Genomic DNA, 23122 nt, shown 5'->3' on the forward strand with positions numbered 1-23122 from the left:
GGGTAGGTGGGGGGGAGGTGGGAGCAGAGGGGATAGGACTGAAGTTCAAGTGCCTTCTTTCAAATATGAGCTGACTATTTTGAGGACAAGTCCTTAACCAGACTCAAATTATTACGTGTTAGTGACCCAATTTTTTCAACAGGACTTAAATCCAGGATGGCAACAGAGGCTCTGCAACTAAATCTTAGCAAAACCCAGAGAAATGCCAGACAGCTATTAGCAGTTTGATGAAAAGTTTGAATGCACAATCAATCACTGGCACATAGCAATATGATGCTACAAGCTGACATGAACATGCAGTTTCATAACTTACTATCCGATAAGGAAGATGTAAAAAGGAGTCTGGGCAGCCAGCTAAAGCCATTTGTTCCTTCAAATTTTCTTCAAATTACATCTAGCGCTTCACAGGACCTGCAGAGTACAAACAAACTGTCAGAAACCATACTGAAGACATCACATCAACTTATTACTGAAAACAGTTGGAGGGGGAAGACCGAGAAGAGCGAGATGAGGTGACAAGGATTTGCATCAACTTGAAGTAGCAAATCTGCAAGTTTGCTGTCTGTAGCTTAGAAAACAAATTCAAATTGATATTTCATTATAGGAAAAAGAGTCTACGACACTGTTACCAAGCAGGGTGGATCATCTATTTTGATGATCCAGGCAACAGAGAAAGCCACCGATCACACACAGACCCAAGCCCCCTGAAGTCTGGCACTTACCAGCCAATGCTACATTCTCAACTGTGGAAAAAAAAGGTTGAAATCTGGTAGTTAATATGATAACCATCTATGCATTAGCCTTCAACACCTAGCTATGCAACCTCTCCCCTTTACCCTCTCCAGCAAGTCTTTTCCCTTGCAGCTTCATTCTCATGTTGTACATCAGTCCGGTTTTCCATGCAAATTTGCATTCAGTCTTGCATCCTCTTCCGAGTGATCATTAACAGCAACTTGATAAGCTAAGCAGTATTTATTTAAGCATCACCTCTACTCTCAGAAACAATTTGAATTCTACATATTTAAAGGTGCATATGACTAAAGAAATAAAAACAAATAAATAAAAACAACAGCACCAAAATAAATAAGGCCACTGCATGTCAAGAAAGGAAAAAAGCTAAACAAAAGCATATATGTTAAACAGTATTTGCTACTCTCAATGTTTCTCCCAATCAGTTGCATTCAAAATAAGATATCCCTGCAACGTCAGCCAAGCGATTTCGCTTCTGAGCAGATAAAAGAATGGGTGGGTGGAAGCAAGAGAGGAGACTGCAAAGCAGATACAGAACTTTTGCTTCTACCACAAGCACTCTCTTGTCTAGTTCACTATTACAATTATCAGCTATGCACTCAGAACAACAGACTAAGTCTATCGCTCTCCAGTAGGCATAAACTATTACCAAACCAAAGCCCTTAGGAAGATTTATGTGACAGTGAATTCATGAACAAAGGTAAAAGACCTTGGGAAAATTTCTCCAAGAGGAGATGCAGCCTATGGCCCAAGGAAACCATGCCCTCATCGAGGCAGCTCTATTCTATCTAGCTCCAGGATAAATTTGGCTGGGATACGGCTGCCTCCCTGCCCTTTAGAAAGGCAGATGCACTTCTGGGAGCTTCTTTCCAGGAAGGAGCTACTGTGCTTCTGAGGTTTTCCTGAGGCACTAACTTTCTGGGGTCAATTCCTATAGCCTATTGCCTTGGGAGGAAACAGTTTTTGGCAACAGCAACTTCGAAAATCAGTGTAATCCAACAGGCATAAATCAAGTTGTTTATTCAAGATACTTTGTCCACAGCATTTACTTAAGACTAAAATCTTACAGAATTCATTTGTTGTTTTTGTTTTTTGAGGGTGGGAGGGGGGAAGGCTACCTCAGTCATGTAATTCTTTAGAGATGAGGCCAACTAGGCCTCATCGCTAGGACCTTTCATCATACAAGCCACCAAACACAGTGGTCTACAGCTCTCTAGCTCCCACTCCACACCTCTTAAAAGGGAACTGAAGATTTCATTTTCAGAGTGAGATTCCTTCATTCTCCTAGTAGGTTCTGGAAAACTTAAATGGAGATTCACGGAAACCCTTTTAATCTTGGCCAAACATGGAAAAAAAAAACAACAACTAAAAATACCTTTTAACTTTGGGAGTACTGTTTTCTAAGTACCTCTGAAGTGAAATTAGGCAAGCCACTGGATAACTGTTCTGTAGCTGGTACAGGACAACAAAAACAGAGAATTGTATTATTAGCCTGCAAACTCACAAAGATTAAAGAAACTTTACCTAAAGGGATATACGAAAAGAATTCAGCCTTGCATTGCAATAATTTTACATTTATTGATTACTTCAGTATTTAGAGAAAAAGAAGTCAGGACTGCTGTAAATTCAGCTGTAGGTTTTTTTGGCCTGAGTATCAAAATGATGGCCTTTATCTTGATGTTTCAGCAAAAGCCACTGATTCACTTACAGCAAGAGAGATTAAATACGTTCCTGAACAATACCAGACCAATTTGTCTGCTCTAGGGTGTGCTGCAGTTTATGCTACAGCTCCATTACAGCAGTGGAAGATCATCAATTACCTCAAACAATAGCTCAAGTCAAGACTGCATAATTTATCAAGACCTATTTGCTTCACTGCTACATTCTTCAGTATTCACTTGTTAACACCGCAGAAACAGAGGAAAGCAATAATCTTTAGATGATATCATTCCATGTCAGTCATACATTAACACTGATTTAAGATCGCATCTCTTTTGTCTGCCTAAAACCATTTTATCAAAGTAGTCCTGCCCTAATAGTACAAAAAGCCTTTGCTCACCTTTGAGATCTAAGGCCTTATTGTAGCACGACATTAATATGTTTACAGGAACAGAACTCTATATATCAATTCACATGTTCAGTTGATAAAAAAGAGGATTAAAAAATAATCAACTTTTTCTTTCCTGTTGTCTTGAAACATGATTTTTAGCTTGTATACAGACTCACGTGTTCTCCCATGCACATTAAACAGAACAAAAAGAAAGATATTCAAGTGCCAGTTTTCTGCCCTTTAGACGCAGTAGATGGGGGAGGGAAATTCCGAAGGCTTGTAAGCTGAAAACAAGCTTTGCAGTCAATTACTGTCACAAAACTCAGCACATTCATGGGCTAGAACAAGAGTCATGCAGCATAAATCCAGACAATTTGGGCATATTCAAAACCAAGCGACTACACATGCTTTCACTGGCCTAGGAGGTCTTCCATGGACAGCAGCCCTGAACAACGTACAGTCAGGATAAACCCAATTTCAAAGGTTGTAAGAAGGTTGACTTTCAGTATGACATCTACCTGTCTAAAGAACACCCTATTGAGAGGCACAGCTTTGACATCTTGGTCTCTCAAAAGTATTAAACCAACTCATATAATCTAAACAAAGATTGATATTCATGTAGGTATGTATCCTAGAGATTAATGCCGGTCTGAATGAGTTGCTTCTACTTGCATTCAAATTACTCAGCTAACCACTAGATTAAGTTACCTATTAACTAGAAATTAAGCTTGTCACCAGGCTATGCTTTCTGATCTATCACTTGCTCCTTACATATTCTCAACAAAGGAATAGTATCTCTGGAAGCACAGAGCCCACTCATCTACAGCCACACAACAGGGAGATGGCAACAGTATGGTCACTGCCAACCCAGGAAGGTTTCCAGGTTCTACATGTGCCATCTGTCAAAGTCTTTAAATTCAAGAGAAAAATAATTAAAACAAAAACAACACAAACAACTAATCTGCAAGTGATTGTTAGGAACAGGAGGAGGGGAAGAAAAAAAAAAGATTTCAACCTGGCAGATTTGCAAGATAAGCTCCAGAGCCCTTGAAAATCAGGAGTTAGGTTCTTTTATGAAAGGTAGCTTAACAAATTTAATGGATGCTATTCTCTTTCAAGTTCTGGGTAATTTAGCTTATTTTTTTCCCTGTCGCATTATGCTTCCCTCAACTGAACTACTGTGGAAGAAGGAGGGGGAAAAAAGCTTCAATATTGCCTTATATTTTTACCTACCTGAAGACCTTTCTCCAAGACCTCAGGTTTAATATAAAGGTTAAGAATCTTTCCCTCTATTATGCATCTTCCATGCTCTCAGACATTGTGTCATCATTTCTCCCCACACCATAGACTTACTGGAAATGCTATGTTTTTATAAGAAATTAGAACAAAATATTGAAACCAAATTCACGCACTACCCATCTCTAAGTCATCTTCAGGACTGCCTAGGTCAACTTAAAGTTCAACATCCTGAGAGGCACAGAAAAGAGACCCTGTCTTGTTTATCCACACAAAGAACAATCTACAAGATCCCAGCTCCGTCCTCACTGCTTCCAAGTCCCCATTGCTTCAGATCATTTAGGAGAGGTTTTTGTTTTCTCTAAAGACTTAACTCTTGAAGCCATGCTTCAGAAACTCACAAAGGCATATAATAAGCCCCAATACCAATGCAAGGCATAAGGACTTAGAATCGTTCACCTTCTTACTAGGCTACTCCTACAATGGAAACAAGATTTGGCTAACGGCAGCACGAGGCACACCAGCACATTTTCTGCTGTTGAGACTTGCAAGCTAACAGTGGCCCAGCTACACTTTTCCACATGAAGAGAATCAAGATGATCCACACAGCCGCTCAGGAGGGAAGACATACACATTTGCCACCAGATTTCAGTGCCACTTTAACAATCAGTGCATGTAAGGATTTCTAAGTGACCTTCCCTCTTTCAGTGCTGACTTCCATACAGACTGCCAATTTACAAGACTGAGGAACCCCCGGGTACCAGTTTGGTCAAGAAGGACTCAAAGTTTCCTTAGTGCTAGCTGGCAAACAAATACACCCAAAAGACCCAGACTTCCACCTAAATGTTGGTGATTTCCTGCACAAGTAACAGTATGGTGCAGCTCTGCTAGGCACTGGGAAGGCTGATATATATTTAATAAGCATATTGCATGGCAAATGTAGATTAAAGGGTGTCTCCCCACACCTTCTATGTTTCCATGGGCAACCCAACAGCATCTGAACAGATCTCTCAAAATTTATTTCCCCATCACTCCAAACACCTGCCTGCTTCTTTCCCAGCTCTCACGGTCCCTCCGTGCACCCAGTCTCTCATTTTCCCATGGTGAAAACCAGTACTTAGGCAATTTCCATTTCGAAAAATCTCTTTGGCCTGATACTCCAAAAATACCTCCCCAAATACTCCAGAATGCCATTGCTCTGCAACTGCAAAGGATCCAATAACGTTATCATTGACATCTGATGGCCTACTGAGATTAGCATTAAATAACATTTAAGAATTCTTGCAAGTTTCCTAATTGCTTCCCATTTCCTTTGCACAAGGTGGCATGTGTGCGCACATTTTGTTATACGTAAGCACCCAAAACGCATTTGCAAGTCTATGATACAGAGCAGCTGCCTAGCTAGAGTAATACTTTGAATATGTCTTTGAAAACAACGCATTGTTCTAGTTAAAATTTCAAGCGAGCGTTGCACACTAAAATGAAAAGCAGTGTTCAAAATATAAATCATCAATCAAAAGCACTTCAGTCAAGTCCAAATACTCCCACGATTCCATACTAAAAAATCTGGTCTTATAAAAAAAAGGAATATAATTCTCTTTGCCATTCTTAATTGCAAAGCTGTTAGTCTAAATATTACACCTTGTAAAGGAAGCCATTTGCCATTGTAATTTTGCCAGAAAGTGAAGAATCTTGGCAACAGCAATTCAGGCTTTTGAAAGCCAAAACAGATACATACTTCAGAAGAAGCACAGAAGAACCGATGCCATCCCACTTTAAGTCTTGCCAAATAAAATTAAATAAAATTAAATAAAATATAGGCAGTTCAGCATTTTTGGGTTTCCTGAAGCTGCCTAAGATTCTGAAAAGGGTCCTCAAGACTCAAAGTTTGTGTTCATCCTTGCAGGACAGCTTTGGTGACATTAAGCATAAAAAATGCTGGGAGAAAAATAGTTACTCTGCACCTTGCCCATTTGAGCAAGGATTTTTCCCTCTGTCCTTGAAGAAAGTATTCCAGCTTAAAAACCAAACTTTGTTGCAAGTTATAAAATATTTATGAAAGTGCAGTTCTACCATCTCCCTTGATCACTCAGAATCCTGTTCTACCCTTTAATAGTTAAATCCATAGCTTTGAAGCAGGAACTTTGACAAATAAACAGACTGCCTCCCAGTCTAAATGAAATGTTAATTAGACAGGAACTGAAGTGAAGAACTCTGCTGCAGCATACAGTACACAGACCCATTAGCCATATGCAGAAGTAGGGCAGGTCCACAGATGCATGGCTGGGGCAAGAGATGCATAAGGAGGAAGCCCAAGGACACCAGCCGAAAATTCAGGGAATAACGGTCTCCAATTTAGCATATATGCTTTCTCAATACCTTTTCTTCCACAAAAACAAGAAATTCACCCTTACACACTACTGATTCTGTCCTCTTTGTTGTCGTTTTCCCTTTTTTTTTTTTTTTTTGCACAGTCCGTTCACATTTCTCATACTACACAAACCAAAGTTTTGTAAATTTGGGAAACAGCCTAAATAATTATTTCCTTCTGTTATTTTAGGCTTTTATTATCCAACCTGAAGACTTAGAGTGAAGTTACACAACAGTTGGGATGATTTAATAGCTTATTACTGCCAAGAACAGGACAGGCATCCCACTCTTCATCATCCCTTGCTCTGCTTTCTTCCTCCACTTCCTCCCAGCAACTTTCTGGCATTCCCTTCTTCCCTTCTTTTTGCAACATGTATGGTCCTTAATGAGTTCAGTTTGCAAAATAAAAAAAAGTTTTCAGTTCTCTTAATTAGCTCATTGTTTCTGCTGCGTTATTTTTCTGTTAAGTTTATTAAGCTTAGATTTGACAAGCAAGCTCGGCTGGCACAAAGTGAATGGCAGCAGAGGATGTGCAGGAAGGGAAGGGAACAGGAACACTCCTTTCCAGTGGCAGCAAAATATAACTTTCATTTTCTTTGTTTACTGCTATTAGGAGCTGGCAAACCCTTCCTGCTGCACGTCTGTGAGAATTACTGCTTTCCAAGCATCTCACGGAAGATAAACATTTGGGTAAGTCCCCAAACAAAACATAAAGTTGCATCTTCTCGAGTGTACTTAATTTCTGCTTTTCTTGAATACTCACCAAAGCACTGGGTTTTGGATCCAACACACTAAACCTCTGTTCTTTCAACCTTCCACTGGTGCAAATGGTCCTCCTCTCTGACACAGGGGTGGGATTTGAAAGCCAGTGGTTCTTGCCCCCTCCCAACCCAGACTAAATTACAGAAAAGACATTTTTCTACGTAACTTCTGTAGAAATAGAACAAGTGCATCGGCTTGCATGCTATGCATTTTGCCTTTGCTGAAGGAAGTCATATTGTTACAGATTCTGGCTGAAGTAACAGCTTAAATCAACAGCATATCACTAAGCATCACGTCAAGAAGATGTACCCAAGTTAATCAACTTCCCCCTACTAAGGTGACAAAAGGATAGGATGCTCTCCACTCCTGCAATCTCTGGAGCCCCCTAACAAAAAATGCTAGGAGAGTGAGTAGTTGAAACATACACATGCAGCTGAGGCAAAAAGGACACTCAAATTCATAAAGCAGTTATCAAAAGCACCTACACCTTGTCTTCCCTCTGTTTCCTCATTTGTCTGCAATATTCCTTGATTATAGAGGAAAATCTTCCAGAGCTTTACCTTCCCTTCTAACTGATGCAAAATAGAGAAAAGAAAAACTAAGAACAAAACAATCCCTTACCACATGACAACATGATCAGCTTTCACCCAAGATCTATTCTACAATAATCACAGTTATTCACAGCTTGCATTTCTTTGCCTGGATGCTTTTTACATGGAAGCTTCCCTCTCAGTGAGGTTTACACAGAGGGCTTAGCAAAGCTTCTCACAGAACTCAGCAGTTTTTGTAACACAGGACTGGCTACACCTTAACAGACCTGCACACAGAGGTGTAGGCAAGTATCTGTCAACGCCACCCACAATCCTCCTCTTGTCTTTCCTGCCTTCTGAAATTTTCATGTGGGTCAAAATACTTCTGGATTTAACTAAGTCTGAAAAGCGTCAATGCAGAGCAAGGATGTTAGAGAGGTTTTTCATTTTGATTATTTACAGCACTTAGTACCAACAGTTAACACAGCACTAAGCTTAAGTGTACATGTGTCACTCACTGTTCTCTTTGCACAAGTTCTCTTTTTTTTTTTTTTTTTTTGGAGAGTTATTAACTAGGATTATCAGAAGCTTTTATTTAGACAGCCAGGCTCGTGTTTTTAAAGCAAATCAGTTGTCTGAGGCTTTTACAGTTATCTATAATTTATGTAAGAGAATAAGCACTAGTTTATTTACATTGTCTAATACCGTATAAATGGCTGCAGCTGTAGGGCAAGTTTAGACATTTCAATTCAAACAGGGTGCTTCTCACTACGATGGTATCTCTGAGTATCACAAGAGGTATACTTGAGTGCACAGGTTATTCTCACCATACTCCTTGTTCACAAGGTTGGAACGCTTAGAACAAAGTCTTTCTGCTTTGTCTCTGCAAAAATTACACGCTGGAAGCAGAGATGCATTCCCCAATCTCAACAGTACGTTAATTTGTTCTCTGAAGAATTTTAGGGTGACATATTCCCAAATATGGTTTATTCTAAAGAAGTCAGCTGTTCAAACAGCCACAAGCCAGCTGAAATGCGGCAAAGGAATAAGTAATAATTGTAACTATTAGTAATAAACAAGGAAACACATTCTACCTCTCAGTCACATAGCAGAGCTGGTAAGTGATAACACATTAAAGCTACAAGTAGCTCAACAACATAATTGAACCCTAAACTACATCAACCCCAAGCAAGCAGATGTCCGCTAGCTCATCTCCTATTTGTAAGGAGCACAAGGAGGCAACTCCAGCAAATGCTATGTCACTCTTGAGATGAACAGAAGATTAAGCCTTATTCAAGAGGGATATAGTAAAGACAGCAAGAAATGCAAAAGATAACCCACCTAAGCCAAAGCAACAGATACAACTTCGAGTGACTGTAACACACAAATTGCACCAGTCCAGCTTGGAGGATGTAACCAGGAGGCTGCATTGAAGTGAATGAGTGCAGTGAAGTACTAGCTGTGCCAGAACACACTCAGCTGCAAAAAGTACTCTCAGGTTTAAGATACTGATGTCATAGTTACCTCATGTATCTTAACACTGCCTTACCAACAAATCAGAGCAATCTCATATATGAAAGAGAGCATTTTGTAATCTCAGGTGCGTTTGCTGGTAGTATACAACACAAAAGTTCCAAATCCATAGGTGATTTACAACCCTAACTACCTGTTGGGAAGTGTAACAGCACAACTAACATAATGGTTACCAGTGCTCTATTCTTAGACACAGACTAGGAATTTCTCCTTAAAATAAATAAATAAATACAGAGATAAGAAATGCAAAAGACTTTATTACTCCCTTGATCATTTCAGCCCTTGAAAAAGTTTCAACCTGATATTGCTCTACTTGCAAAAATATCTCCCTCGGACAAACAGGGCATAGCTTTTCCAACTAAGCATACACAAAACAGAAAATAAACTTACAGAATAGGTTAATATTTTGTAGAAGGGTTAATGTGTTAATGTGCAAAGGAAAGCTGAAGTCTGGCCAACTGATCACATGTGCCATGTCCATTCGTGTACACTTATTTATTGCTATTAACCTGCACCTGCAGAAAGAGAAAGAAAGAATATTCCTTCCTTTGATCCTGAAGGTCATGAGGTGAATGAAATCCTAACTTTACAAAGACTCTGGAGAGGTTCTGTTCTAAGTGTCACAGTTTCCATCAACCTTTTCAAAATGCAGCGCTGGAAAGCACAGGAAAGAAACCTGAAATAATACCACCCAGGCTTTGCAGACTATGTCAACTTAATTAGAATGGTATTTTGGCAGCACACAAAGATTACATATCGAAGGCTGGGTAGCAGGCCAAATACTTGACTTGACTAGAATATTTTGCCAAGCCACCTACATTAAGAGCTACTTCCCTGTTCTTTTAGAGTGCCATATAGGAAATGTGTTGTTTCAGGTCTTATAAGACTATTTAATAGAGGCACGAAACAGTGAAAGTCACCAGCATCAAAGGTTAACTGGATAAGCGTTAAACTAGAAACATCTCCAGTTAACCTTCAAACTATAAAGCTGCTGAAGTGGAACATTTGTTCTCAGAGGGCCTAAGCTCCAAATGTGGTGAAAATATCTTCTCTAACTTCTTACTCAACATATCAACATATTTTAACCCTCAGTACACTTCTACCTAAAGCTTGGAATCCATACCCAGGTCCCACCCACACTCTTCCATTCCCAAAGCTGTCCATTTGGTACTGGAAGTAGTGGCCCATGTTGCTCACTGAAACAAACCTACGTCCAGAAGTGACCATATCTCTATCACAGAATAAGATAAAAAGCTTTATTAAAACCCAGTGCTGCTTGAAGAGATGGCCTCACATAACTGCCTGCTTTAGACAAATACTTGCCACAGGTTTTCACGCTACTTTCTCATTAGAAAACAAACGTTTCCTTTACCTAAAGCTCTGATACTTACAGATCTCACAGAGATCCCTTCCTTGCAATATCTTTTCCCCTTAACTTGGGCTGCAGTACCGCAGAATTTGCTATCAGTGCCTGATATTCTGTCCTCTGTACAGCTTTGTTGGTCTTAGGCTATGGTTTAGATGCCATCATTTGTTTTCTGCAACATCTTGACTATATGTCTCTTCTAGCACAGGAACTCATGTAAGTCAATAGCCTAAAAAAAGCAACAGCATTTTCATGAGAACCGTCTCATTTAACTAAGCATTAACCTCTTCATTAAGTGAAACAAAACAAAAAATGCTTCCCTACCCCAGAACACAAGAGAGCTGCTGAAATGCATTGAAGCTGGACAGACTCCCAAAAGCAAGGCTTCAGAAAGCTACCTCATAGGGAAGAAGTTTTTTTTGGTTTTGGTTTTTTTGTTGTTGTTGTTTTTGGGTTTTTGTTATTGTTGTTGTTTTGTTTTTGTTTTTTTGTTTTTTTTCATGGTGCAGGAGATGCTGTGGTTCCCAGAAAAGCTTCAAGTTGTAAGCTATCCCAGTGCTGTCTCCTAAACTACAGTCATGCCGTCATACTCGGTTCCTGCTGAAGCGCAACTCTCTGTGTAACAGCATGTTGCCCAATAAAGTATTTTGGTAAATTGCAGTGTGACTACTCAGAATGGTGAGGTTAGTGGCAAGAATAACAAGGATATCATTTTTCCCATAATTGCAAGCAGAAGTACCAGCCAGAAAAAATCTTACAGCTCAAGAAGCTTAGGGTGGTAGAAAACCACTGACAACAGATGGAGAAGTAGAAACACTAAGCAAACAAGCATAAAAAAGACACACCTGAATTTCACCCACGGTCTGAGAAATGGAAAAGCATGATTACTTTCTATCAGGTTTTGATGAGAGAGCCCTCAATCTTTTGATACAGTCAACTGCTCAGCAAGTGAAGCCTTTTAAACTTTTAAGATCTTATGAGATAGATACATATATACGTATATTAAAAAACACCTTGGAAAGAGCAGAATTGTTTCCCTTTTGTGCCATGGGAGAACACAAATCATTTCCTCAGCAGAGATCATATGTGCCAAGAGGGACTACGCTCTTGCCCCCTGCACGTGAGCACCATTGAAGTTTTCATTCTCTGTGTAATGTGGCACAAGATGTCCACAGAGCAAGCGATCGGCAAAACAAACAAGTGACCCTGTACAGTCAGGCAAAGTCAATATGGGGATTCTTACTTATTAGGAGCTTTGTTAGGAATCATAGGAGGATATTTTTTTTTATGCTTATATGGCTTCATCTGAAAGAATGCTTCTGAGTTAAGTTCAGGACTTTCTCTTTGAGAGTTGCTTTTATTTGTAATTTTCCCTAATACGTTAGCAAAGGTCCCACAAGCATTAGGGGTCATCTATTCACAGTGCAGCCTCAGCAACCACTCCTAGAAACATCCAGCTGGAACACATGCAGGTGGTGCTCCCTTGCCACCATGTTTCAGGAGCTAATGGAAATAAGTCAGTCAGTCAGATGCAGCAAATTACCCCCTAACAAACCAACTCCGCTTCACACCAAGAGAAAAGCCAGTTAAGTCAAGGGCAGCTTAGGAAAACAGGTTTTATTTGATATCAAAAAGGATGGGGCAGTCTGAGCAGTCAGCGGCAGGGCCTGAGGTGAGGGGCCAACTACAAAGCAAGGCTGCACCACTGCCACAGGTTTAATTCACCCTGCCTGCGCACAGTTCCCACTGCTCATACTGCCCTTGGCATCAGCACACAGCTCTTGGTCAAACCACGGCCTACACAGTTGGCGGTCACTTGCACGGGGATGGCAAGGGAGTGGTTAACAGCATGGATTTCACAAGGCCACAGTTACAAAACAGATATGAGCAAGTATTCTGCTGGCAATTACAACTCAAGCTTTATTTTATTTTTTCCTACCATAAGAGCAGATGTTGCAGTTATTCAAAGGTTTTCACAACCTTAATTGTTGACCTTAATTGTTGTTAATCTTTCCCATGCAGTGGAGACAGAGAGACGCCACCCGTGTTTTCTGAAGAAGATAGTGTCCTACAGCGTATGAGTAATAAAAGACAGCATTGTCTGCCTTCTCCCTCCTGTATGAAATATGAGAGTATTAGGATTGGCCAGCAGCATGGAAGAGAAGGGACGAACAAGTGACTCAGCGATTTTATTTATTTTCTGGAGGACACATCTGCTGCAGGACAGCGCTGTGACACCGAGGCTGCTTTTCCTCTCCCTGCCCCAAGCGTGGCAAAGCTTCCAAGCGCCAGTAAAGGAAGCGCTGCATTTAGACCTCAAGACGCCTGGAACAGCTGATCCACAAAGAACCCCGTCCACCTCATTGAGCATCTTGAGCTGTAGTATTAAGAAGCGAAGTGTTGAGTTTCACAGGGCAATATTAAGTTTCATAAACAAGTTCCCACACTAGGCAAGAAAGCAACGCTTCAGCGTGCACTTAGGATCATTGCAACAGATGCACAAAAGCTGGCCCGGTCTTACCCTGTTCAAAAGGAAGGCTTGACAGAGACTTCTTGCTCATCCATGGAAGCTCATCTTTTTGCTGCAGATTGTGGAGACCGTTTTCAAAGAAGAACATTCCTCCAAATTTGTTCTGCCAAATGTACTTAAAGATGTTAACTCGGTGTCCCAGTAACCTGAGAACCACCAATACTGAAGTGGGACACTGAAGTTCATAAGTGAAACACAGGATGTACTGATGCTGCAAAAGGCACTCCTCCGAGCCTAAGACATAAGCTCCAGAAGTCAGGATGAGGAAGATCGGTTTCACGTTTATGTTTAGCTTCAAACAAATTCCCAGAGTGAACTTGGATACAAGGCCAAACCCAAAGACCAGACTGCAGTGTCATGTGCTGTTTTAATGCAAAACAAACTAAATCTTTCCTTGCTCTCACCCTAAAACTCACCTCATCTGCAAATGTCTTAAAGGTTCTTCAACAGGAAGAAAAAAACACAGTGAACTAACACCTCCTAAGCACTTTTGTTCTGTTTTCTCACTGAAAGAAAAGCAGTATAAAATAAAAATTTCTAAGTCAAGCTCCAAAAGCTCACCAGGCACCATACATAAGGCAATGGCTGATCAAGGACAATTTAGGACATGTATTAAAAGACAGGAGTAAGTTACTAGAATGGCAAGAATACAGCCAAGATTTTTGGAAGGAAAACGTCAAACTACCAAGCTATTAATTACAATTTAAACTCTGGCATACTTCATTTGAGTTGGACACAGCACAGATGGTAAGTTCAGATCAGTTTTCAGAAGCGAGTTCAAGATAAATCCAGAGAACTGGAAAAGCCACAGGAATTTACTCTTATATCAAAAGAACTAGTAAAAACTAGATAAAATAGGCATGGATAAATGTGATAGTACGAGGAAGAGTCAGTACAGCTTTTTCAGAAGTTTTGACTCAAAACTACTCAAGTTTTGCAACATGGTAAGAGTGAAGACATTTGGACAGTATCCCAATCTAAGGACTCTCAAAAGAACCTGACTTGCTGCAGTTTGTAGCAGTAGTCCCCTTCCCTTAACCATCATCTGAAGGATAAGAACTAAAGGTAAGAAAACACAGTGAGGTTTTCCCATGGAAGGAGTCTCAGGTGTCACTGATGTTTCCATTCTTTTCAATGGGTTTATACACCACTGAAAGGATGACAAACAGTGAGGTGATTAAGTTGTTGACAAGGTGAACTATTAAGTCACCTTAGCTAGAACATCACCCAAAGCATGGTGGAATGAACTCATGATCCTGAGCAAATGAGCAACTGAAGGGATGACTTAGACTTTCCATAAACTGAAACCAAGGTGTAAAAAATAAATAAAAATTAACCCTATCCTTGAGTATCACTGCAATAGTTATCTTAAGGCTTACTTGAAAGCATCAGCTTGGTGTTAGGAAGAAGGCAGACAATGCCTCACATGGAAATACAGCATTCAGAATTAAGAACTAGCTGCAAGCAAAGCAGAATCATGACAAGTCATTGAACTCAGGGCACACCCACTTCTCAAAACCTGTGGGCTGTTATGACACCAGAAGAGTAAAATAGAATTAGAAGAAGTACAGAGGAGAGGAATTCCGACAGCAGAAATTAACAGACCTGAATCTTTCAGCTTTGAGAAAAACAGAGGGAGAAGAGGACAGACATCATCTAGTTAGTTATGAATGACGTGGGCACAGTGCCCAGAAAACTGACTATTCTTTCTCAAAAGGGAAAGGTACATAAGAGATCTAAAGTGGATAAGAAGTGATCAGTGAAAAAAAAAATCATTTCCACGGGCTGATCTGGACATATCAATATGTTAAAATAATTTAGACTGAGTACTAGAAAAAGCTTGTCAAAAGCTCCTTTTCCCTTCTTGGGAAAAGGAGCCCTGTAACAATTCCATTTTCAAAGAGAGAAACCAAGACAGCCAGAAAGGATTTTGAGGTCACCAAACAGGCCCTGAGTACAGACAGCAGCAGAAGACAGGTTCCTGAGCCACAAGCTCTGCAATTCAAGACATTGCTATCCCCATCTGCCAGCCCCAGCATCCCTCTGCTCAAGGTCTTGTCCTCCTCTAGAGGCTGCAGGATAGAGGGCTACTTACCCCTCCACTGGGCTCATTAACATAGCACTTGCACATGACATGAGTGACAATGCAAATTAACACCGTTAGATTTTTTTTAAGTTAATATTCTGCTGTGAATGGTGGGTGCTAGACACAAACCTCACTGTGACGGAGAAGGAGAACTGGAGGGACAGCCACACCAGAGAGGCCAAGAACCACAATCTCAGCACCACCACACTGCATCCTCCAGAAGGTAATGCACCAAGTTAACAGATTTGTACCTTCAACAGTTTGGCACAGGCTTGAAAACTGCAGTTGCTAGGCATCTTCCAAATAGCATTCACTTTTAACAGTAAGTCCTGCTGAGTGCTGCAGTATGCAGAAGGTAGAATACATATAGCTTGTGAGTTGACAAGCATACGCCTAAACACAAGCTCTATACAACACAAAACACGAACTCCTTCACTGGAGTGTCTGTCCCACAATTTCTATAAGAATTTCCTGCACCCAGGATGTGGTGTGTTTCAGCACGGATTACAAAAGGTACCATTTTCATGCTGGGCATCTAGGAAGACTCCTCCTTTGCATACCAAGACAGAATAAGAGCAAATCTAAATACAGGATTTAAAAAAATGTGAAACTTTGTACACTAGAGAATGAACTCCTCCTGAAATCACAAGTCCAGCACTGTAGTGAAAGCTGTTAAGAGTCAGCAATTGAACAAGGCCTTGAACTCCTCTTTCATCAGCTTTTTATTTTGAATGAGATGAAAAATAAATCCAAAATAGCACGAGAGTCACAGCACCAGAAGATTCTGGCTTTTTCATGTTCCCAAAATAACATACTAGAAAGATATCTACAGAAATACCTTTTAGGTACATTCAGCTTTCATCTCAAGCATTGTCACGATTCTATCTGATGTGACATTTGCATAAGGCTACAAGAAGTGCTACCTCATCCACAGCCATGTTCTGACAAGGAGAAAGAACTGGGACCGATGGCTTCAAAGCACCACAGCACCAGGGCACTCAGATACCATCACCCCATGCACAGAGAAATTCAGATTCCACTAGCTTGCCTCACTGACATCTGAGTGATCTAAGAGATGGAGGCAGTAAGCAGCATCATCAGAGGTAAAGCCATCAGGGAGAAACTGCTGAAGTGGAAAATCATGCTTTGCTTCAGAAGCTTAAAGGTGCAAGTTATTCTCGTTGTACTTTTTGACCAGGGAAAGTTATGACAGGGGAAAGTGAGCAGTGGCAGTACATTTCAGTAACAACGCTCTGTTCTCTATCTCTTGTAGGCAAATCAGGGAAGAATAATGTCTTCTTTGGACAGGCCTCTACTCCACAGCTCACCTCAGCACTCCACCCGTGGGGAAAGACACAGCCTGCTATCTGTGGTGAGAGGGCACAGCGCAGCCACCATCACCTCCCACACTCGGCCTTCTAGGAATTTCCCAAGTGGCTGCTGCAGCATTAGGAGCCATAATGCTATTACACACTGCCATATCAAAATCTGAATCAAAGTACACAAAGTCTCTCTTAAGAGGAGGATTTTTGTTTTTATTTTTAAACGTCTGGAAAGGCATCTGAGGAACACCATCAGGAAGCAAGGTCAGAACTGGCAGCTTCACAAGCAAGACAGTAGGGCTTACTTTCACGTTGTACTCTGCCTACTACTTTAGATTACTGATTGCAGAGCAACAAGTTATTCCCTCCCTAATTGGGTCCCAGTCTAAAATAGTCCTGTTATTTTTAGTATAGTACTTAAGTATCTGAACCGTGGCCTGTACTGCAAAAGCTGGCATGTGTCCCTGGCCATACCAGAAATTCCGATATTAAACAAGAACACACATGCCACATATCTAGGCCGATTTTTGTTGTTCTTTGTTGTCTTTAGTGGGAGACTTTAAAGACTTTAAATGCTAACAGCAGGCCAAAAATGGCACAGGCATATTTGCTAATGCTGCATTTAAAGCCTCTCTACCAGCTACTGTGTGACAGGGGAATCAACACAGCAAGAAGAGTGCAGAAGGCAGGGTGGCAGCGGTGGAGAGTTCAATAGCATTGACTAGTTAAAGAAAAGATAGTCAAGTTGATCTTAGCAGGATAAGGCATAGGTAGAAGATGAGAATGGAAGTATTTCACTTCAGCTTTGCTTACTACAAATCTGCACAAGTTCTGAGCAACCAGAAGAGAGAAACTCTAACTGTACCCTGTAACTCATCCCTCTCCTGCTTCCTTCCATACTGCACGTACACGTTGACAAATTTAAACTAGAAAAGAAATAAAACGCCTGTGTTAAACATGTTTACACACACAGAAGGATTATGTAAGCCATGTCTGACAAACAACATGCTACTGCAGAAGAAACAAGAGAAGATCAAAGCAAGACTTTAGCATTTCCAAGTCAGCCTTCCCACCTTCCATCAGAGGGGTGATCACTGTCCTGCAACACGCTAATTCTGAGGCATGAAAACCAGAACAGAATTTGAAGCATCATCACGCTGTTCTAATGAAGTCTGTCTACCTTGTAAGATTACTTCCTCCTCCCTTGCACTGTCATTGTGAACACATTATTCTTAGACAAGGAAGAACAGCTTTCCATAAGGAATTTATTCTGCCCTTTTATCATTCATTTTGGAGAAAGGAAGTCAACTCCCTGGAATAGCTTTCAAGTGAAGATGCTAACCTGAAAGGAGACTGCCAGCCAACAAAAATTTGTTAGTGTCTATTACTAGACCATCTGCTCTTGAAACTGTATGTTCCTTTTCAGAAGGAACAGTTTTGTGAACAGTTTTATCATTGTTCGTTGTTTCCACTCCACAAGCATCCCCTTACCCAACATGTTTCTAGATCTGGTTATGACACATGGCCAGAACTCTAGTTTATCTTATTATCTAGTCATTTCGGGTTCATTTATGTATTTAAGTGTTTTTTAAACAACTGTAGTCTCAGACAGCAGCAGAAGCACCATACAAAACCTCACAGAGCTTATGAATTATGACTGAGCTGATCGGAACACCAACTAAATAATGTTCTCAAACCCAAATTTAACATAACTAGCTAACGTGAAAATTCAGCCTTTTGGCATTTGCCCATTAACCATCTAAATGGGCTGATTCTGGATGAAGGAATTTGCCTTTGTATTTTAAGGCACCTTTCTACCATTGTTTGCTCTCTTATCTCTAGTTTTTAATCGGCTTCCAGTTAATCCTCAAATCCAATATGTTTAAGTTTTAATGTTACCTACACATAACCAAAAGCAAGTAACAGTTGTTTCTTCTTCCCCACCAGCTACACACGTCATGCGTAGTCCCTTCACCTGCATTACAACACAACACTGGAAAGAGAAAGAGCCTGAAGACAATTACTGCAATTTGTGCAATAAGTGGAGGTGAAAGCAAGATACATTAACAACTAATTAAAAAAAAAACCTCTTCCATAATTCTACAGCAATAAAATAATGATCAAGGAAAAGGTCAGTCCACTCACTTTCTCAGAAAAAAGCTGCAGGTAACAAGATGGCCAAAACAAACAAACAAAAAACCCTAATACTGATAAAAAAAAAGGAGAAATAATATAAAAATAGCACAGATCTGACACCACTAAGGTGAAAACGTTCTCTGAAATTATGTGGTTTTGATTAAATTGAGTCAAGAACATACTTATCAGTTTGGGCTTCTGTTAAAAATTTAAGCCATTAATAATAATTTTTCAGAATCCCTAGAGGGCTGATGAGGCAACAGAGGCTAGAAAAGAGCAAACAGCCGTATCTTAAAGAAGTGAGAGGGGAAGGGAGCGGAAAGAACCTAAAGAATGATAATTGTTGCTTATTTGCACTTGGATTGTTGTTAAATCTGTTAGCACTGAGAAGAAAATAAGAGATCAGAATAAACAAAAACTGATTGTTTATAAATAAGTCAGGTCAAACAAATTCAACTTCCAGCTCCAGCAAAGCACATAAGCAGTGAACACAGAATCCTGAAATTAGTGAAACCATGTCAAAAGATTCAAACCATATCCTCATGAAAAATTGGGAAAGCTTTGTCCTATAGAAGACAATGAAAACAACCATCTTATGATAGACTGGAAAGTGATTGGAAACTGAACTTATTTGCTCACAGCCAAAAAAACTGTAAAGTCTTAAAAAAAAAAAAAAACCATGACATACAGAATAACTGCTGCAGAGATTTACCTAAAGATCTCCCATATTATTCTAACAGAGATGCTTCAAGTAATGAAGGAAAAAAATGACATGTAAAACCTGGGGAAGGTGCTAACTTAGACAAACCTGTCAGCTTGCTGGAAGACTGAACTGAAAGTAAATTTTACAAACTAGAAAAATCTCTATTAAGGAAAAGGCAAAATACCATATAAGAGGGTATAGGGAACATATGTGAGAATCAAGAAGTAGCAGTTCTGTTCTACTCGTAGCTGATAAAGCTTCCAGCATGATACTGTATCCAGTTTTCAACAAATTTCAAAAAGGATCAATTGGAAAAAGTCCAAGCAAAAGCAATAGGAATATCACAGAATTAGAAAAACATGACATCTGGGAGGGAAAGAGAAAAAAAAGAACTGGGAAAAAAAAAAACTAGAATGAACTGGAGTTTAGCCAAACAAAGAGAAAGTTGGGGTCAATGATGATATCCTTCATATATATATATATATATGAAGCAGGCATATATATATATATGCCTGCTGCAAAGGAAGAGGAAAGAGTTCTCCATGCCCACAACCTTCAGAACAACAAAGAGAAGTTTAAAAAGCAACAAAGAAGATTTAGGAAAACATCACTGGGTGGAGTGGCAGGGAGGGTGTGGTGTGAGGGCACTGAAGAAAGGGGAAAGAAAAACACCAAATCAAAATTGCTAAAAGGAAGAAAACAATGAGTCAACAAACAGACTGTCTGGAAAGTACATGGAGTCTCCCCATCAATGTCACTAAACTGCTGTCAAAAAAAGTAGTTATTCCTCAGCTTTTCATTGACTAGTTGACCTCTCTAGGCTCTCCTCTCCAGATCTAGGACTGGGCTGCAAGAAAAATAAGCTTAAAACCAATGTGTTGCAGTGAGATAGTCAATGAGGCATGCCAGCTGTAACTTTCTGAACTGAAATGCCTTTAAAGAAAGATAACCTGTTACAAACTTAGCATTAAAGTACCTTAAAAAAAAATCTAACCAATATACTTGCCTCTTTATACAAGGATCCAACTATGTCCCAACACTACAAACAAACCAGAATTAAACGATGAAATACGTGGCCAATGCCCTGCATAGAGGAGCAAATGGAGAATTTTTCTGGAGTCTCATTCTGGAGGACAAAGAGCAGAAATACCACTTTGAGTCCACTGTCCTAAATATTAATATAAGCTTAGCCACAGTCTATGAGCTGCTGATCGAAATCATAATATTTCACTGCCTGTCAAGTTTTTGACAGATACAAAGAGTGGTGAAAGTTCTTCTTCCAAAGGAGTCTGGAAGAGAATCATCTATGTATGGTTGCTCCAGCACAATTAAGTGAAGTTAGTCCTGTAAGATGCAACCCTATTGCTCTGCAGCTTGGCATCAACACTTACTAGGTATCAAAAGTGTCTGAAAGTTAATAAAAGAAGAAGAAATACATATCTCAGTCCTTTCAGTATTTTTAGCTCATAAATTGTGAGCACTGAGATGTAGCCACCAGCAGACACCAAACCACATCTACATTTGTTCTATGTAAAACCCTGGGGAATATTGACAGGGAAAAAAAAACACCAAACAACTCTGATTAGACAGAGATGCAAACATTTTCATCTTACTCAGCTAATTTTCTCTCTCCAGTTCCCCCCACACACACCGCAGTTTGGCTTCCACCACTTACATCAACTGAAGTAGCCTGGGACGTGCATTTTACAAATCTCACAAACCCTCCGCTCCTGGGTACAACGCTTAGCTTAGACTTTAGCCATGCAACTGGAAGATATTTAAGGAAGCCACAGAAGCTTAAGAGTGGCTTTGGGTTGCATTTGCTTTATAACGTACAGCGTCAAAAAATAGTTATCTGCCATCTTTTTGTGAGTATACCAGAGCAACAAGCTGATTCAGGAAGAATATAAGGCTGTTTCATGTAGTTTTTCTTAAATCCATCAACTAGATCTAACCACTTCTTGTTTTAAGAAATAGGAATTTATGTAAATATCACAGCATCATCAAGGAGAATCTGCGAGTTAAGATCAGGTTTCTATGCATGGGAGGGGTTCTCTGTGGATTTACCAGATTAGCAGTGGTGCCCTTCCCTCACTATCAGGAATGACTTTCCACTCCCTGCTTTGCATCTTCACAACTGCAGATACTGGGATGTTGGAGTACTAGGCTGACAGTCCGCAAAGGCAAATTACCAGTCCTTCCTAAAGAATGACAAGGCTGGAGGGAAAGAAAAACAAATAAAAATAGGCGTAGACATTTTAAGTCAAGATAGCTGAGCAACCATTACCATTTCATAGCATTTAGAGGTACCATCATTTGCATTCAAGCCAGAAGTATTTTTGCTTAGCCACCTCACTGTGTGGTAAACTCTGAGATTCTTGGCTGTCCAAGTTGCCACCAGACCACAGGACATGGCAAATAAACATCTACTCAAAAATGACAATTGTGGTTTAGAGTAACACTGAAGTCAGGCCAAATTTTAGATGTGCAGTAGCTACCTGTATCACATGTGGGATGTTTACCACACATTGTGGTATAAATACTCAGCTCTCTCCTGTTTTTCTTCCTTCTTCCTAACACTTCCTCCACATTTGAAAAGGCAATCATCTCAGAAAAATTTAATTTCCATAAACTGGGATTGAGAAGTCAACACAGAGCAATGTAGTGATCACACAGGCAAAACACAGCCCCTAGAAACAGAGGCTCAAGAGGGGCTCCAAAATGTGGTACTTTCACTCTGAAGAGATCAGTTCTCAGCACTGTCAGAGCCATGACCTGGCCACCCCATGAGCTAAGGCTGCTCCCCATCCCAGCTCACATCCTCCACACCCTCTTCACCTGAAGGATGGGACAGAAGCCTGCTTTATCATCACACTAGAGCTACCTACATAGACACAGGAAGCAATCGGATTCCTTCTCCTCTCACACTGCTGAGAAATGAGTGCACTGGAAAAGTCAAGTCAACTAATAAGTTCAAAGCTACATCAATATTGCCTTCTTCACATCTTCTTTCATGTGCACTGACGTACATGACCAGAGAGGTCACTTAGAAAAATGGAAATCGAATCCTCAAAGCAGACTACAGTAGCGCTTATTTCTTCTTGTATGGCAAGAACCACTGTAAAGGAAAAATATTTTTAGTTGATGCTTATTTGTACTAAAAAATTAGTTTTCCAGGAGTGTCATTGTATGCTGCAATGGTACCAGGTGGAATAAGTTACCTGGTTACATCAGTACTTTAATAAGGATCCCAGAAGACCATGGGAAGAATAAACTGAAGCTCACTTCTCCAAACCCCTCAAACTTCACAAGTGGTTGAAGCACTAACAAGCTTCCAAGGCATCGTAGACCCTAAAGAAACCCTGGCTTACTTAAAACCATATCCTTGATACCACTGGACACAGACAAGTCCTGTGCATGTGACGTTACTGAACGGCTTTGTCATGGTTTTATAATTTTCAGTTATTGGCATTCCGCATCATAACGTCATGTAGTGAATGTACCCGGTTCTCGGAAGAGAAGGACTACTACATTCCCCACGGTACTTTGCTCCTCTGTTACCATTTCCGGGCAGAGGGAAAAGATAAAAACTTGCAGATCACAAGACCTCATTCCTTTTTCCGCCCGTCTCTTGTCTTGGCAGCACCTCGCTCTCCAGCCGTCTTATCGTTGGTAGTAGAGTAAGGCCTACCTTGATTTTGGGACATTCTCTGTATTGGATTAATCAGCTTAAATTGTAATTATATTG

General features: G+C 40.2%; 1 protein-coding gene across 2 annotated transcripts in view; it reads right to left on the reverse strand.

The window, feature by feature from the left end:
* The window catches only part of GRB10 (growth factor receptor bound protein 10), a 143321-nt gene that overhangs the window by 107368 nt on the left and 12831 nt on the right, over positions 1-23122 (reverse strand). For both annotated transcript variants that reach the window (XM_021385792.1, XM_021385793.1), the window contains exon 3: positions 314-411. In XM_021385792.1, coding sequence (XP_021241467.1) covers positions 314-364 — 51 coding nt within the window. In that variant the 5' untranslated portion in view covers positions 365-411. The remainder of the gene's footprint in view (positions 1-313; positions 412-23122) is intronic.

This window comes from Numida meleagris, chromosome 2 (genome assembly GCF_002078875.1).
Source record: "Numida meleagris isolate 19003 breed g44 Domestic line chromosome 2, NumMel1.0, whole genome shotgun sequence".
In the NCBI taxonomy this organism is placed as follows: domain Eukaryota; kingdom Metazoa; phylum Chordata; class Aves; order Galliformes; family Numididae; genus Numida; species Numida meleagris.